General features: G+C 42.2%; 1 protein-coding gene across 1 annotated transcript in view; it reads left to right on the forward strand.

Moving 5' to 3' along the window:
• EFHC2 (EF-hand domain containing 2) overlaps positions 1–19,984 on the forward strand; it is a 1,536,365-nt gene that overhangs the window by 862,456 nt on the left and 653,925 nt on the right. The window contains exon 10 of the mRNA XM_044072376.1: positions 9,923–10,119. Within this exon, the coding sequence (XP_043928311.1) occupies positions 9,923–10,119 (197 nt within the window). The remainder of the gene's footprint in view (positions 1–9,922; positions 10,120–19,984) is intronic.

Consider the following 19,984-nt stretch of genomic DNA (forward strand, 5'->3'; position numbering starts at 1 on the left):
CATTATTGTACTTGGTTGTGTATTCTCTGGCACAGTTTCCAGTAAGTTTTTTAGTTTGTTATGTTGGTTGTTTTCTTGTTGGTCTCTCAATATCAACACGGTGGAGATGTTTTCCCTTTATGGGGCCAACCATACTGCAACCTTTTCGCATTTCCCCTCAACAGTAAGTGCAGTAGTTTTTTTGCCCTAATGCCCCCAGTGCGGGAGTCCCAGAGGGATGCTCTACTTCATGCCAGTCTCCTTTATGCTTACTCCCTGTTACCCCTCATCCCCAAATTTCTCCAGAAAGCATCTCAATTACAGAGCACAGTCATCTTCATTGCCCTTACTGGCCTCATCAGATCTGTTTTCCCTTCCTTTGACCTCATCTTCTACATCCTTCCTGGATTCTGGCTCCAACTCCAGACCTCATGTCTCACCCGACAGGCATGACTCATCCAGACATTTCAAACCTCACGCTGACCGCATGGTTTCTCCATTTCCATTGATTGATAGCCCAGGCACTCTTTTCCCATCTGTTACATCTTGTTATCTTCCCATAAAGCTTCCACTATGATAATTTATAAAATTAAATGGAAAAGGGTCATTTTTAGGCCTACAAAAAGAATGTAGACTCCTTTTCACCATCAATTTCAAGGGTTCTTGACTTTTTATCTACAATTTTCAATGAGGGTGCCAGCTCCTCTGCTATCAGAGTACAATTAACTGTTATTTCCTACTTTCATATAGGAGTAAATAATTCTACTTTAGCTCCCAACAAGTTTTGTAAAGCCTTTCTCAGAGAAACCTACTTACTTAGACCTCTTTTAAAGGATCCCAGTCCTCCTTGGGATGTAAATATTGTTCTTTAGGCATTGAATCAACCTCCCTTTGACCCATCAGATAGATCTGATCTGAAATTTTTGACCTGGAAAATTATTTTCCTAGTTGCTGTCACTTCTGCCAGAAGAGTGTCTGAGCTTCAAGGCCTGTCTTCTAAACCTCCTTATTTAATTTTTCACAAGGATAGGGTTTCTTTACAGACCAATCATTCCTTTTTTTGCCAAAGGTGGTATCAGAATGTAATATTAATCAGGCCATCAGTCTCCCAGTATTCTTTCCTAACCTTTCAAGCAAAGTAGACTATATATTACATCTTTTGGATGTCCACAGTAACATTTCTACCATCACAGAACCAAGGATTTGAGAAAATCTAAACAATTGTTTGCTTTTCTGATTAAAAACTAGGCAAACCAGTATCTAAAGTGACTTTGGTCAGATGGTTAACTGATTGTATTACCTTTGTTTATGAGAAGGTGGGTTTGCCTATACCAAAGCCTCCAAGAGCCCATTCTATGAGGTCTGTGGTGACTTCTTCAGCCTTTTTGTCTAAACTTTCCTTGGATGAAATTTGTGTAGCTGCAACTTGGGCTAATCCTCATACTTTTATTGCTCATTACAAATTGGTGGTGATGCGTTAGCGTTGACGCCTCACAGTAAGACGCTGTCCGGTTCGATTCTCAGCTAGAGCGTCTTCTGTGTGGAGACATGCGTGAATGGGCGTACCTTCGTTGAAGGTTGTGCATCAGGGCTGCTAACTCGGCACGTAAAAATCAGCTACCAATCATTAGCAGATCAGAGTTCCGCTGTGGCGACCCCTAGCCGGGAAAAGCCAAAAGACACAACAACAACAAATTGGATCTGGTCTCTAGGGGAAGGGCAGCCTTTGCCTCAACTGTCCTCAAGAATATCCTTCCTTTAAATGCTCTCGGGATTTAGGTAGCTAGGACTTCGTCCCAATTATTAAAGAATGAAGGAAAATGACAACATCTGAAAAAAAGTTATGCACTCAACATAACATTCCATCTGTGTTGTCCATTTTCATTCTTCCTCAACTTCCCACCCACCTACCCCCTCCTTGTTGGGTCTATGTTAAATGTTCGAACATCCAAAATGTCGAACATTACATGGTCGAGACCAAATGTTTGGCATTTAGATGGTCAAACATCAAATTAAAAAAAACTAAAAAAACACTTTAACAGCGTAGGCAGGGGGGGCAAGCACCCCTGCACCCCCCACTTATATATACCAACTCAGAGACCGCACTTCAGTGGAGAAAAGGGAAATTCTCCCTATCTGCACCATACAGCTCCGTTGAAAGTCAATCTTCGAACACTTAAAATTTTGAACGTTTGGTCTCAACCATGTAACATTCAAAATTTTGAGCGTTCGAAGATTTGTCAGGTACCCTCCTTGTTTAACTCCTGGATAGATTGAACAGTTTTGGAGGAACTTCTGTTCCTTGTTTGAGCTCCAGCTTCCATTCTTTTCTTAATTTCCACTGCTCTATAAATCTATAGGCAGCAAACTAGATCTGAGGTATGTTAGGTGGCTAGGGCGTTATGTGTAAGGAGAAGAGCTTGAGAGTTCAAGTGTTCTATGATCTTGAAGAAGCATCCGCGTCAGATCTGAGGATTGGATCTGAACCCCAACTGTTGAGTAAGAATGAATATGGACAACACAGATGGAACATTATCGTGAGTGCATAACTTTTTTTTCACCCAGTAATGTTAAAATGCCATTAAGACATGAGAAATGAAACTTCTTCCTGGTGCCTAGTGTTTCACTCCTAATCCTTGTAATGTTGGTGTAGCCATCTAATAATCTTTCCCAGTAAAACACTGGACTGGTGCATTGAAGGACTCTGACTTGTAGGACTTCTCTCCCCCCCCCCATGTCACAGAATCCATAATTGGGGGTCAATTTTCAGAGTCATTCCAAGATATTACCATCACTTCAGATCCTTAACTAAGACTTCAGGAAATAATGACCCCCAGCTGAAACCTTTATCTTTAGTCCTGTTCATTTTTTTAAACAACTGTTGCTGCCCCCAAGCTGGTGTAGCAAACATAGATTCATAAGTGTGTACTAGACTAATGACTTCTGGGGCCTTTTTAAGCTGAGTTATACTTCCCAAATCTCTTACAAGTTGTGGCATCCTTGGTAATGTAAGCAGGGGCTTGGGGAGATTAAACATTTGCAAGGAGGGGCCTGGGAACTGGACCATTTACAGGCTGTCTCTGTCCATTAGAGACAAATGTGCCAAACCAGGCGAGAATGTCCAGTTCTCCATCCATTTGTTCATGTTACACTTGAATTGGGTTGGGGGAACTCTGCTTCACATGGATGGCTTTTCCAGAGAAGGGGTAGTCTCTGGGATACATACTAGTCTCTCCAACAGGTCATATTTATATCACAGGCAAGTTTTAAGTCTTTAGAACAGGTAATTCTGGTACTGTTTGTTTTGTGGATATGTAGGAGGTCTGTCATAGTGGGGTTTGACTTTGCCTTGTATGCCAGGCATAGATCCCCCTTCAACAGCCTTTAGGAGAAAGAATACAGAGATGGGGCTTTTAGGTGGTCTGCACAGGACATTTATTTTCACCCTATGTACTTTTAGTGGGAAGTTCTGTGGATGTTCCAATTTTTGGATTCCTAATTATGTACATACCAAATGGGTCATTGTACTCATAGATAAGTACCAAATGGGACATCATACTCAATGATAAGTCTGATGAGTGCTGAGTATAGTGGAACAATGATCTCCTTGTACCTAGATGCCATACCTTTGTTTATAAGTTGCACAATGCAGAATGATTTCCTCAATAGCATGCATCCCCACGTCCCTCACTACTGAGTTGACTCCTAGGTACCAGGGCTGGCTGACTTCCAGAAGGATAATATTATGCATTTCTTGGCATTTAGTTTCAGTTTATGGTTCTGACAGTTATTTGTTTGTGTCAGCCTATCCTGGAGAACATTAGTGTCTGTGGGTGATTCTATGACTGTTATGAATTTGAAATTTCCTGCAAATTTGGCCAGCCAGAGGCCCTTGACATTGGCTTTGACATCAGAGAAGTATATGCTAAAAAGGAATCATACCAGGATTGATCTTTGAGAGAATCTGTTGGTGACTGGCCCCATTGTAGAGGTGGACTCCTGATTTCTAACTTGTTGGGTCCTGTCTGTGAGCCAGCTGGCTATCCACAGGGTGACATAAGGGTTTGTACCTAAGCTCTCGAGTTTGTCAGCAGTGCCTGAGTAGGGTATTATGTCAGATACCTTGGCCAGGTCAAGGTAGGTAGTATAAATAGTTTTGCCCTCTTCCATTGCTTTAGTGACCTTCTCAAAGAAGTCCACCAAGCTACGTAGGTATGATCTACACTTGACAAAATCAAACTAGTTTGGGCCAGTGTCTTCAAGTTTCCTATATCATTTCTGACCATTTCCATGGCATTGCATATGAGACTAGTGAGACTTATGGTACTGTAGTTTCCAGTGTCTGTAGATAGTCTGCCTTTATGCAGAGAGATGACAGTTGCCTTTCTCCCCAATTCATGAGGCACAAAGCCTGTTTGGAGGCTACAGTTAAATAGTGATTCTAGAGAGTCTTATAGGTCATTTTCCATGCTATTTAGAAGGTAGCATGGGATATTGCTGGTGTCCATTGATGCGGTGGTCTTGTTTTTGGAGACAGCATTGAGGACCTGTTCCCTAGTGATAGTTGGGGGAGTTATATTTGGTGATATTTCCTGAGGTGAGGCTGGGCAGAGATTTTCTGAGGTGTGAGGCTGGGTGAGGGGACATAGCTTCTAATTACTTTTTGACATGGGAGAGCATATTTCAAGAAATAAAATTTAAAGCCCCACAAACCAAATACATATCTAGATCAGGGACACATATGTAGACACATATGTCCCCCTGAAAGGCTTGGCAAGGTAAGGATATCCCAAGAAACTTAGGATTTTTGGCCTTCAAAACTGCTTAATATCCTCAGGAGGTGGAAAACGTGTCAGTCCCAGAGTGTAATATATCATCAGTGGATGAATGAACCAGTTTACCACCTGATCTTTGAGGCTTGTCTGAATTAATAGAATCGCATTTCTTACTTTGTTGCTTAGCTTTTTTAAGTATCTCAACAAATGTGTATTTGGCCACATCTATCCCCAATTTAGGGGCCAACCTAATTCCCAGATAAGTTAATGGTCCTGAATCACTGAAGAAATGGAACCTGAAGACCAAGGTGTCTCTAGACTGATAATTAACAGATATTACTCTGGTGTTCTTTTTATTTACTTTATAGCCTGTTAAACGGACAAAGTCTTCCAACAGTTAAAACTCCAGGATTGCATCTTTAGCTAGGTTAGAAAGATATAACAACAAATTGTCAGTATACAAGGCTTGCTTCCTTTCATAAGGCCCAGTGCTGTAGTCCTGATAAGGAACCTGCCTCAACTTAAGAGCTAAAGGTTCAATATACAATGCAAAGAGCAATAGTGAAAGAAGGCATTATTGCTTGGTTCTTTTCCCACAACCCTCTCTTCTTACCTCCCAACACTCATACTTACAAGAATGCACTTATATATCCAAACTGGAAGCCATGCACTCTCCAGCCAAGACTGGAATAGCTGGTCAAGAGGAAAAGGTCAACACTTCCACCACATCACATGGAACACATAGCCCTCCAGAACACACACCAGCACTGCCTTCACATAAAAACACAAATCACACACCCACCTTCATGGAGGCTCTCAATAAAAATCTACCCAAACATCAGAGACCTTCAAGGCAGAAATACACTCAACCGCCACAACACAACACTAATCACGAGACACATAACTCTCCTAAACAGTGTGCCACTCAACCAAAGCCCCTAAGGTAAAACAGAATGCCCAGCACACTAGTCATAGGTGACTCGATAGTGAGGCACAGTGATGTCCCTCTCACTAGGTTGAATAAGGAGAAAGTAACAGTCAGCTGCCTGTCAGGTGCCAAGATCCGCCATATAATGCATGCACTCAGGCCCCTCAACAACAGGTACAAATATGACTCTATCATTGTACATGTGGATGTGAATGACCTAAGGCATACCTCTCTGGACTACATGAAAAGAGACATGGAGGAGCTGTCTGATTATGTAGCCCAGGCAGGTATGACCTTAGCTCTGAGCAGCATCCTACCATCACCCAGAATAATACCACATTACAAGCAGAAAATGATTGATTTCAACAATTGGCTAAGTTTCTGGTGTCATTCTAAGGGGTCCAGTATCTGTCTGCCTGGGATAACATGATTGACCGACCTCGATGCTTTGCCAGAGATGGCCTGTATCTGTCACCCCTAGGGTTCCAATACTGGTCAAGGCTCTTGCCACCCCTGTAGTGCCTTTTTTAGGTGGTGTTCCAAAGACCAAATTACCACTGTAACAGCTACAAACAAATGCAATCTGAGGGTTATGCTGCTCAATGCTAGAAGTCTAAATCTCAAAATGCACTCACTCGAAACACTCCTTAAAATGGAGAACATCAGCATTTGTGCTGTAACAGAGACCTGGTTCAAGGCAGCAGAAAGCAGCCTTGCACTACCAGGCTATAACTCATTCCACACCTTTCGGCCCCAGAACTTGGACAGAAGCTCCAAAGGTGGTGGAGTTTCCATATTCATAAATGATGTGCACGCCTCCAGACTGGTAGCCCAACATAATGCATCAGAGATACTTCAGGTGCAGCTAACATTGTGTAAGACAGAGATTCAGGTCATATCCTGTTATAGGTCCCCAACCATGTCCCAAGACACTCACTTCACATTCCTAAGCACCCTGCAGAATATTAGGGTCCAACTTAACACACTCATACTGGGTGACTTCAACTACTCCTCCATTTACTGTGAAAACTACTCATGTACCAATACACTTGCCCAACGTTTCCTGGAATTCATTAATTCCAGTGCCCTGGACCAGCTCATTCTTACCGTCACTAGAGGTAGCAACATCCTTGACCTGGTCATTACTAACATGGGCAGCCTATGCTCTAGACCAATAGTCAACTTCTCCCTGGTAAGATCTGACCACAAACTAATCACCTTGGAAATCTACATCCCCCCCCCCCCCACACACACACACACAAAGGTAACCACCATGAAAAACTTCTCCAAAGCTAACTTTGGGCTCCTAAGAACAGAGGTGGCTAACGTCATGGCATTCATACAAATGGAGAATAGTTGCATGACTGCCAAATCATACACCAATACACTGTACGAACACGTACACAAATGCATGGATCTCGCCATACCCAATAGAACCAAGATGATCTCCTCCAAAAAAAGGAAGCCAATCTGGTGGTCCCCTGCCATAAACAAACTCTATAACAGAAGAAGGAAAATGATGCGGAATAAGGTGTAGTCCCAATTCTGGAAAAACTCCCATATCAGCCTCAACAAAAAGTTGAGATCCCTCATCAAATCCTCTAAAGCTAGCTATGAAAACAGAATGGCAGCAGAGAGTAAAGACAACCACAAGGCCTTCTATAGTTATGTAAAGAACCTCCACGGCAATACCCAGATTTGCTCTGAGCTACTGCACAATGGTATCTCCTATACTGAGCCAACAGATATTGCCAATATACTGGCCGACAGATTCAGTGCCAACCCCCCCCCCCAAAGGACCAATCACAATACAAGTAAATTGCCAGGCACCCAGTATTACTGCTGCAGAGGTTAAAACAGCACTGTCCAAGGCCAAGAATACAGCTTCTATGGGACCAAACAATATCCCTGGCTGTGTTCTACATGAACTACAGAGTGAACTGGCACCTCACCTGTGTGCCCTGTTCAATTACAGCCTTACCTCAGGCTTTGTCCCTACCGAATGGTGCACTGCTATAGTCATCCATCTCCACAAAGGAGGAGCAACTACAGACCCTGCAAACTATTGCCCCATTAGCCTGACAAGTCTAATATGCAAAGCTATGGAACACATCATCATCATCATCATCATTGATATAGGGAATCTCCAAACTCTGGATCCCACACAGTTTGGTTTTGTGAAGGGTAGATCATGCCTGCTTAACTTGGTCGACTTCTTTGAGTCAGTCACCAGAGCTGTGGATGAAGGCAAGGTGGCTCATACAGCCTACCTTGATCTGGCCAAGGCCTTTAATACCATTCACCACTCAGAAATCATAGAAAAACTCACTAGTCTAGGCATCAACCCCTGTATCACTAGGTGGGTTGCAAACTGGCTCACAGATAGAACCCACAGTGTGAAAGTAGCTGACTCCAAATCAGACTGCTGACCAGTCAAGAGTGGAGTCCCACAGGGATTGGTCCTAGGTCCTCTGCTGTTTGGTATCTACTTCACAGAAGTCCAGTCCAATACGAAGGAACTCTGGCTGATGTACTTCACAGACATTTGCAAGTTGGGAGCCATTATTACCTCCTCAAGTGATGTTGACATCCTACAGAAAGGCCTCATTGAGACCAATGACTGGTGTCAGAACCATGGCTTTAATTAAGCTCAATGCCAAAAAAATGTGTCGTCATCCCCTTTGGGAAAAACCTAGTTCCCATGAACTACCACATCGATGGTAGTCCACTGAACACAGAAAGCATTATAAGAGATCTGGGAACACAGGTTGACCACCACACTGCCACTGTGGTCAGAAGGTCCTTCTATGTGGCACATCTCATTAATAAGGGTTTTGCATCCTGGAAGAAAGAGGTCATTGTCTCCCTCAGCTCTTCCCTCTTTAGCCCAATCATCGAGTACAATGCCCCATTTGGCATGTACCTCACTAGACACCTGCAACAACTGGAGAGGCCGCAAAAGTACCTCACAAAGAGGATCCTAGGCCTTAAACACTTGTCCTATATGGACAGACTCAAAAAAACTCCAACTATTTTCTGCCTCATATTGCCTACTTAGAGGCGATCTATGCTTAACTTATAAGGCCATGTCTGACCCAGCTCTGTTAGAAATGCTACATCTAAAGAAATCCAAATCCCTTCCACACCACACGCTCCAGAGACCTCAACCTCATTACCACAATCAACAGAACGTGCTGGAGGGGCAGGTTCATAACCCAGAGACTGCCCATGATATGGAATACACTTCCCATACATGTCAAACAGAGCACCTCACTGGCCCTCTTCAAGAGAAATCTTGATGAGTGGATGGGAAATAGAAAATTCACCCCTGGGATCACTCCACTGGCTCTACTCGACAAAGCAACTGGGAATTAAGGTCAGGTGGCACGATGCCAGGGTAATCCTATGGGCTAGGCTTGTAAAGACTCCAGGGCCATTAGCTTAGTACGAATCTATATCATATGAGCGAATTGCACAAATTGCGAACGCTCATAATATTGAACGTACCAGACCTCGAAGTGTTTTTTCTGAGATTGCGGTATAGTGAAGAATGGGATATTTGCCCTTTCCTCACTGTAGTGCGATCTCGGAGTTGGAATATATATTTATTGGGGGTGTGGGGGTCACAGCCCCCCACAATAGGAAGTACGAGGTCCGGTACATTCGATATTATGAGGGTTCGCAATTTGTGCGATTCGCTCATATGATATAGACCCGCTTAGTACACACCTATGAACCTGTGTGCATAAAATTCAGGGGATGGATGAGCACATATCTTAAACTTAGGAGATGCTCCCAAGTAAGTAAGTTGCTGAGTTTTAAGGCTGTTCAAGAGTTTTGCATTACATCTAACAATGCAGTTATATGATAGGAAAAAAAAAAGAAGTTTGGACCAGGGTGATGCAAATACAGTCTCAGTCTACTGTATCACTCATCTGACATCATCAACCAAAGACTTAATATTGTGTATTCCTTTATGGAGTTTGTTTCTAGTAGGGCATAACTAAATAAGATTTTAAATCATGCAGTGCCAGGATATCAAAGTTTTCCCTTTTAATTGTTCACAAAATGTCCATGGGGTTTGACTGTTGCCATATTATAAGGCTTAGATATTAAGTTTAAATTTCAGTTAATTTTTGGGATGACTGAATAGAGTAACCTGAGGAAGAATACATTAACAAGAAATTACTGCAGCAACTAGCTCATCATATTTTTATTAATTCTAGCATTAATTTTTTAGGGAGAGATGGAGGAAAGTTTTTGGAAAGAGGCCGTATTAAGAAACCTGGACAAGAGCTCTTTAAAAGTGAAATGTCTGAGTATTTCAAGGCCAAGGACTTATTTGTTGGAGCAAATGTTTCTTTTCATGGTCACAACTTCCTTTTGATAGATGCTGACGAATATGCTTTTAATTATATGGAGCGGCATGCAGATGAGGTAGGCAGATACCTTTTATTCTTTCTTATGTCTTGAAACAGGACTGCTTAAAGTGCAAATATTGTGATCCTAAAGTAAGTAGTAAATGTGACAGTATGCAACTTCTTTTCTGCATTTTCTGACTGAGTCTTTGCAGATCCATTTAATTTCTGCTCCATTGAATACTGATTCTCTGTAATGAGTCACATATTTATTATTTTAAAAAATATACCTTGTTTTGAATGTAGTTACTTTCTGCAGTGATGCCTAACACTGTGACATATATGATAATAGTATCCATTGATATTTTTCACTGTCACTTGTAGAAACCTCATCTGGCAATACATTTCTGTGCTAGAAAGGTCTAATTCTATGGTGTAAAGAGATGACTCTCTGACTAAGATCCAGATGACCTGAGATCGTTTAGCAGCTCAGCTGCTGGAGGAGCTAGGCAGGAGACGGTGGGATTGAGCATCAGAGACCAGCTTGCCCACTTTGGGGGAAGGATGCAGAGCAGTTCTTTGTTTTGCAGTCACCTACTGGAGAGAAAGCTGCATACTGTGCAGCAGATGTTCCAGATGTGTGTTTGGTTCTGCCAAGTCTCATTTGCATGATAGCTTTCATTAGCTTGTGTTGGAATGTGTGCGCCCATGGTGAAGGTACTGCTTGCTCCTGCACCTGTGAACATGCATGTCAGCTACCAACAGAGAGGCTAGGGTTTGAAAATAACTAAAATTCTGAAGCCTGCCAGAATTGTGTTTTTCCCAAAGGGGAATGAATGGGATAAACGACTGACTGTGGGAGGACTGATAGATGGCGATGTTAGGCAGCATGGGATATAAAGAAAACAAAAAGAGTGAGAGAGCAAGAGAGAAAGTAGTTCATGGAAGTGCCGACACTGTCATCCTTGGCCAGAATAAAAAGCCACAGAACACACCGTACAATGAAGAAATATCCCATTAAGTTTGGTGTTGGTGGGGACATAATATAGCTAGAAGAAAAAATATGATGGTATCTTTTAGCAGTTCTTGCCACTGTCAGTATTGTTAGATATGGGACTGCTTGCAATGCAAATACATTTAAATTCAGTTTTGAGTAATACATATTTTGATAAAATGTAGGGTCCTGGGTTCGAGACCTGCATGGCTGTTTATTTCACCTCTAGTGTCATAACATAGTTAGGGGTTTGAATCCAGCATGTGGCAAGTGTGTGTGAAGGGGGGTAAGTGTGTATGAAAGGAATATTCCTTTATCATTAAGAAGGTTTGTGGTCTGCACTCTTGTGGGAGAAGAGGCTGGACTCTGCCCTTCTGAGCTGGGAATTTCTGGTTAAAGGTTTATAGTGCCTGAATATTTGAACTGTATCTTACTGAAATTGGTACACCTTGTTTGCTCTAGCATAGACTAGATCCAGGCCTGCTGAATATAGCTTTGTTTATATGCTTGTTGTTTGTTTGCTTGTTATTTCCCTGGAAGCTAATTCCACCTAATACGCAACTTCTCAGCGCTTCTGTGGATCACTAGTGATATCTGCATTGCTTACTGTACTTATTTCCTTGTTTCACTTGAAAGAAAGTTACTGTTTGTCGTTTTGCATTTAGTTACTTGTAACACATTGCACTCAAGTTACCTGGCACTTGCTCACTAAAGCAATTATATAAGTCAGCACTAAAAATTAAAAGCACTACACCCTCACTCCCCACTGGCCCTTGTTTTCAATTAAGGATTTCCCAATATTATTCTAGCATGTCCAAAGGTCAGTTGTCAATCTCCTCTCCGGTCCAGCTGGTGAATCTGGGAATCTTGAGGCAATGTTATAACTGCCTCATGTACACAGACAACCCTCTCCTCCTCCCACATAACACAAATACTTGAGAGATGCAGCTATTTAGCCAAACTGGAGGCTGAGCTCTCTCAACTCAGGACTGGCAAGACCAGACAGGAGGAGAAGGCAACTACACACACCACAAAACCAGCCTCACATAATGCTACCACTCCACTGAATCAAACACATAAACACACAAAGACATACTCGGAGGCTCTGAGTAAAATTTACCTAAACAGCAGAGGCCTCCAAAGCAGACACCCAAACAACTGCTACCTCAAGACACCCCACAAGCAACACATAAACCACAAAAGCAGTGTGCAAAGCAGTCACAGCCCTTAAGGCCAAATACAACACCAAACATACTTGTCATAGGTGACTCCATAGTCAGACACACTGACGTCCCACTCACCAGGATGAACAAGGAGAGGGTCACAGTAAGCTGCCTATCGGGCGCTAGAATCCGCCACATAACACAAGCACTCGGGTCACTCCATGGCAAGTACAAATATGACACAGTCATTGTCCATGCTGGTGTGAACGACCTGAGACGTACCTCCCTGGACTACATGAAAAGAGACATAGAGGAGCTCTCTGATTATGTAGCCCAGGCAGGTATGACCCTAACCCTGAGCAGTATCCTTCCTTCACCAAGAATGATGCCACAATATAGAGACAAGATGATCAGCTTTAACAATTGGCTTAATGTCTGGTGTCATTCAAGGGGATCCAGTGTCTGTCTGCCTGGGATGACATGCTTGACAAGCCACGCTGCTTCGTAAGGGACGGCTTGCACCTGTCACCACTGGGATTCCGGATATTGGCTAAGGCTCTTGCCACCCCCATAGTGCCTTTTTTAGGCAAGGCTCAAATTCTAAACCTACCGCCCTAGAAAACAAAAATGGGAAGAAACTGAGGGTAATGCTGCTCAATGCCAGAAGTCTAAATCTCAAAATGCACGCACTCGAGGCCCTTCTCAGTATGGAGAACATCGATGTCTGTGCTGTAACTGAAACCTGGTTCAAGGCTCCTGAGAGCACCCGGCACTATTAGGTTTTACCTCATATCATGCGTTCGCCCCAAAACCCGGACCACACCACAAAAGGAGGGTGTATCCATATTCATAAAGGATACCCACACCTCCAGGTTGGTGGCAACGCATAAGCTTGAAACCATCCAGGTGCAACTAACCATAGGCAAAACTGCTCTACAAATTGTAGCATGCTACAGGCCACCCTCTCAAACTCAGGAACCCCACACAGCCTTCCTGAAGACACTGGAGGGTATAAATGTATCTCCAAACACCATCATATTGGGTGACTTCAACTACCCGAATATAGACTGGGAACATTACTCAAGCCCTAACTTTCTAGCCCAACGGTACCTAGAGTTCATAAATTCAAATGCCATGGAACAGCTAGTCACTGTTCCCACGAGAGGAGAAAATATAGTAGATCTCATTGTCACAAACATGGGGACAAAATGCTCCACACCGGAAGTGTATCCCTCATTGGTGAGATCTGATCATAAACTAATCTCACTGGAAATCCACATCCCGCCCCCACCCCAAACAAAAAAGACCATAGTGAAGAACTTCTCTAAAGCAAACTTCACACTACTCAAGACTGGTGTGGTATCCTTCAAGGCCCCTGAGCCAGAGGAAACCACAACCCAAGCTGCGGAAGCCCTTACAAATGCCTTCTATGAACACCTCCAGGACTGCAGGGATCAGGCAATCCCAAATAAAACCAAGACTCTTTCCACAAAGGGCAAACGTCCAGTCTGGTGGACCCCAGCCATTAACAAACTTTACAATAAGAGGAGAAAGCTATTACATGATAGAACAAAATCCATAAAAGGGAAGTCACCCTGATCATTATTAGTAAAAAATACGAGCACTCATAAAATCAACTAAGGCCAATTTTGAGAGAAAAATTGCCATGGATTCAAAGGACAATCATAAGGCCTTTTTCAGCTATGTTAGGAACCTGGGTGGAAACTCCCAGATATGCTCAGAATTAGTCCAAAATGATACAAAATCACTGAACCCACAGACATTGCCAACATACTGGCAGACAGGTTCAGTGCAAACTTCACCCCTCTCCCCTAAAGGAGAGATAACTATCCCAGCCGAGTGTAGCCCGGACATCTCAAATGCGCAGGTGAAAGCTGCTCTCTCTAAAGCTAAAAACACAGCATCAATGGGACCGGATGGTGTCCCCGGCTGTGTGCACGAGCTAAATGAGGAATTAAACCCGCACATAAGGCAGCTGTTTAATCTCAGCCTTACCACAGGATACGTGCCCAAGGAGTGGCGTACGGCAACTGTGGTCCCACTCCACAAAGGCAGCGCCTCTACGGACCCTGGTAATTACCGCCCCATAAGCTTAACAAGTCTAGTCTGCAAAGCTATGGAGAGGATCATAATGGAGCTCATAAACAAAGATATAGGGGACTTGCAGACATTGGACCCGACCCAGTTTGGCTTTGTCAAGGGAAGATCATGCCTTTTGAACTTGGTTGACTTCTTCGAAACAGTCACCAAGGCTATTGATGAGGGAAAGGCAGTCCATACAGCCTACCTTGACTTTGCAAAGGCTTTCGACACAATACCCCACTCGGGTATTGTAGAAAAACTTACCAGCTTAAATGTAAACCCATATGTCACAAGATGGGTTGCAAACTGGCTTAAGGACAGAACCCACAGGGTTAGAGTTGCTGGCGCTGTGTCAGACTCCAAACCGGTCACAATTGGTGTCCCACAGGGCTCGGTCCTTGGCCCCCTATTGTTTGGCATCTACTTCTCAGAAGTACAGGCCAACATGGGAGGACTTTGGCTGACAAAGTTTGCAGACGACTGCAAACTGGGCACCATAGTGGAAAGTGCATCGGACACGGATATCCTTCAGAAGGGACTCACGGAAACAGATAGCTGGTGCCAGAGCCATGGCCTGAAGTTAAACGCCAAAAATGTATAGTCATACCCTTGGGAAAAACAAGGTAACCCCAAGCTACCATATAGGTGGCAATCCACTAAGCACAGAAGAGGTTATCAGGGACCTGGGGACCCAGGTTGACAGTGGCCTTTCTTTTGACACTCACGTTGCTAAAGTGGTTAGAAAGACCTTCTACATTGCCCACCTGATCATGAAGGGATTCACATCCAGATCTAGTGAGGTCATTGTTCCCTGTACTCTTCACTTATCAGACCAATGATCGAGTACAATGCCCCATTCGGGATGTATCTCACCCGACATCTGCAGCAATTGGAGAGACCCCAAAAGTTCCTCACCAAAAGGATAAAGGGACTCCAAAATCTGTCATATGCTGCCAGATTGAAGAAACTCCAGCTCTATTCAGTCGCATACCGTCTGCTCAGAGGTGACATGTGCCTGACATACAAGGCCATGTCCAACCCGGAATTAATGGACATGCTCCACCTCAAAAAATCCAAATCCACCAAAACCACTAGAGCAAGCGACTTAAACCTTAGCACGGATATAAATAGGACGTGCTGGAGGGATAGATTTATCACTCAGAGACTCCCTATGCTGTGGAATAAAATCCCGGTACATGTGAGGCAGAGCACCTCGCTGACTCTGTTCAAGAGAAATCTAGACCTGTGGATGGGAGATCGTAGGTTTACCCCGGGAATCATCTCTGTGTCACTGCTGGACAGAGGCACAACAAACTAATGGGCACAGTATTTTTTCATATAAGGGGTGGCGTAAGCCACAAAAATTTAGGCTAGGCTTATAAATGCCTTAGGGCAGATAGCCTAGTATAAACCTATGAACCTATGAACCTATGCCATTTTATAAACCCAAGTCCTCTCAAAAATGAAAGCTTAATAGGCAGTTTTGCATTTCCTAAAAGCTTAATGCAGTTGTCAACAAAAGTTCTATAGCTTGAATGGAAATTGTGGAAGAGTTGTGAATTCTCTACACAAACTCAGCTCTCAGCTTGCCAGATATAAAATAATTGAGCCAGAGGAATGGAAAAAATGCCACAGAATGCACACACTTCCAATCAAATCTAACAGCTACCCTACCCCCACACATACACCCTTCATAAGGGAACTTCATCTCCTATACCCCCTTTACTTAAATGTATTGACTGCATGGTCATACAACAATGCTGGAATGAGAAACACCCTACAAGGTTGAACACTTTATCTGCATGAACTGCAGTCTCCCTGTAAGTTGTTATGTTTGGAACTGGTAAATTTCAGGAAATGGAATTGGGCAGATAATGGCTGATTGCTAAATTGTTGACCATATGCAGGTTAACCAAGAATAGTCTTCAGTAAATAAATATCTTACAGCAAACCATTATACAATAATATTCTCAATTAATAGGTTTTGCTTCCATGGAAGTTTCATCAGTAAAGGCATCTATAATTGCCTACAGCAGTATTAACAGAATACTGTGATTACAAACAGTGGGTTTGTACAAAATTTCAAACATAAAGCAGCCTCAATATTGCTAAGAGATCTTGACATACAGCCACTAACTCAACTGATACCTAAAAGAAGATAAAGTTTAGCCCAGTTTTCTTTAGTTAAAAATATGAAGATACTGAAGTTCTCTAGACTTTACTCACCCCATTAAGTTATGAGTTTATTGAAATATGAGCTTTGTAGAATATTATCCAAAAAATCAGGGATTTTAAACTCTGGATCATAGTTGGACAAAATTATTTCCTATGATAGCCTTCTGATTTAGGAAACAAAGACATTTTAAGTTACATTTACTGGCTTCTTGAAAAAAATTAGCACTCTCATAAGCCAAAAATTAAATTAAATGAAAGCCATGGGAAATATGTTTATCTGTCACTATACTCGGTATCCCACAGACTGCTAAGAGGTGACCTGTGTCTGGCATACAAGGCATCCTCTGACCCAATACTGACAGATTTACTGCACATCAGCAAGTCAAATGACATTCGATACACTTGGTATGGGGATATAAACCTCTTCTGCAACATCAATAGAATGGTTTGGAGGGACATGTATATCTCACAGAGGGTACCTCTTCTCTGGAATATACTCCCCATCCACATAAAGAAATTAACTCCTGTCCATATTCAAGCACAACTTGGATTTATCGGTGGGAAGCAGAACATTTATTTCAGGACTGTACTACTAATGGACAGAGGCAGCTCCTAAGTGCTTTATCTCATGCATGTGTCCCCTCAAAATTATCTATGGTATGATCCCAATTATTCTCATTTGGGTAATATATAATTATTGACCATGGGATGGGTAAGGCAAATCTCTAACTAAATAGGATAGGTTAATTTGAGTACAATAAGGGAATATGGCTAGACTTAAAATCGCCCTCAAGGGCAGCTAGCCTAGCACTTAACTTATGAATCTATAATCTTAAAAATAGTTATTTTCAAAAAGAATTAACATTTCATATCACTTCATCTGTTTATACTTTACTGACAACTTTTCAAACCTTATATGAATTATCCCCATTCCAATATTTAATATTTTGAGAAAGTATATCAGCAGGCTTATCTGTGTAACCAATTTAATTGATTAAAAAATGTAAAATATTTTATATAAGGATAATTATTATTGAAGCGAGAAAGAAAAGACCTACATTGTGAACATTTCTTGAAAAAACAATTATTTTGAGTAAGCAATGCATGCTGTTATTGGCTTAGGTTTAACTTAAATTGTGTAAATAATGCTGGCTACAAAAGCAATTAAAATAAAACTTTGATGACGGACTAAGAATTCTATGATGATCAAGTGATGCAAGAATTTAGTAAACTAAACGGTAAAGGCTCCATATGCAAATCAAAAAGAAAAGGTGAAAGAGAGCTTCTTTGTCTTATGCCCAGTTTAATTAAAATAGATTTAGAAGAAATATTATTTATCCATATCAAGGAGTCCTTTGTTTAAAATACCAATCATCAGCATCATCATCAACCCCCTTTTTCCTCATTTTCTACATGGGGTTGGGGTGTCATGTCAACTGTTGCCATCTCTCTCCTACCTTTTTTGACACTCATGCTTGACTGGAACAAGTCTTCTTTCACATAGTCCATCCACCTCTTTGCTGGGAACCATCATTTTTTCTTGCCTTCATCCTATCTGTCCCAAATCTTCTTCATCCGATTGTCTTCTGCTTCTCTGCACATGTGAGGAACCACTGTAATCTTTTCTCTTTGACTTTTTCTGCAATTGGAAATACTTTGCCATCTGCGTTTATGTCCTTATTTCTTTGTCTGTCCCACAGCATGCATCCTACCACCCATCTCAGGCACTTCATTTCCATCACCTCTGCCTTCCTCAACTGCTCTGCCTTCATTGCCCAGATTTCTGCACCATACAGTAGTACTTGTCACACCATACTTTTGTACACCTTACTTTTCAGCCTTTTTGGCATTCTTCTATCATATACCACCTCTGACACTGTGTCAGTTGGCTGCAGCCCCACCGATTCTAGCTTTGACCTTCTTATTCAGACTTCCCTTCTCCTCATCCAACCCTTTCAGATACATGAAGCTGTTAACATGTTCCACTATTCTGCCTTCTGTCTCAATTCTCAGCTTCTTCTGATTTCCCATTTGCTGCCATTGCAACTGTCTTATCTATGCTCAGTTTCAACTTGTGTACCTTCAGTTTTGCATTCCATTCCCCTATCCTTTGCTGAAGTTCTTGCTCACAGTCTGCATGCAATGTCACATCATCTGTATATAGCAACTTTGATGATCTGTTCCCTCCAACCTGTTTGCTAATGTAGCTCATCACCAGTATAAACAGCAATGGGCTCAGGGATGAATCTTGATGCACACCCACTCCTACTGGGAACCTCTCTGTAAGACCAAACGCTGTTCGTACATGAGTCATTTGGTCCTTGTACATAGCCTGCACTAATTCAACCAGTGTTTCTGGGACTTCAAACGACCACAGGATTGCACAAATCAGCTTTCTTGGGAACTTGTCATATGCTTTCTTCAAATGGGAGGGTGGCCTAATGGTTAAGGTGTTTGCCTTACAAACACAAGGTGCAGGGTTTGAGTCTCACAAGGGATAATTGGCTAGGCTTAAAATGGCTCGCAAAGGCAGTTAGCTTAGTACTAATTTATGAACCTATGAACCTATCTAGGAATACCTACTTGGACTCTTTCCTCATCTCTAGGTTCTTCTCAACTATCTCCCTCACTGCAAACATTGGGTCAGTTGTGCTGCATACTGATCTTAATCCAAAATGTTCATCTCCCATCTTACTTTCTAGTACTATGTGTATTCATTTATCAATCACCCTCTCCAGAACTTTCATGCAGTGTGATAGGAGTTTGATAATGTTATACTGTTCACAGTTGCAAGTGTCCCCTTTGTTCTTGAACACAGTGGCACTAATTTGCTTATTCTCCAGTCATCTGGGATACACCTTTCACTCCATACTGCTATGACTACACTCAGCAGACATTTCTGTCCTATCTCACCCAACATCTATATCTAAAAAATCTTCTACACCCCTATTCTAACATTCGTACTCTTCGATCATGTAACAGAGACTTACTCCAAGTAACCAAAGTATCCAATACAGCAGGCAACTCTCTCTACACTAACTTTGTTGCTAAAAATTGGAATACCCTTCCACATAGTGTTAGATCCATAAGCAATCTTAATAATTTTGAAATATCTCTCAAAAGACACTTATTTGAATCCTGGCTTTGCACGTGTAACACTCCAGGTTAATTATTAACTTAGCATTACTTATACAATTTGGCTGTATGTACTAACTCTGTTAACATATCCCTTCTAACAACACTACTTCTCTATAAGTAGTTACATTCCTAGCTGCAACTCTCACCACGGAAGTATTACTAACTATGCAGTACTTTGCCTAAGTGATTTTCCCTGCTTAATTTCCTAACTAATGATGTTAAGTTGTCTAGCTCGCCTTCGTTCTTGCTGGTTGGGATCGGACCTGATCCTCGGCTCCGACTCAGCCATCTTCTATAGCTCGAGAGCTGTTTACTGGCTCGAGGCTACCCCTTATCCCATGATGCCTAGTGCTAGCTACCCAGATCTCGTT

Source organism: Protopterus annectens, chromosome 5.part0 (genome assembly GCF_019279795.1).
Source record: "Protopterus annectens isolate FY-2018-M chromosome 5.part0, PAN1.0, whole genome shotgun sequence".
In the NCBI taxonomy this organism is placed as follows: Eukaryota; Metazoa; Chordata; order Ceratodontiformes; family Protopteridae; genus Protopterus; species Protopterus annectens.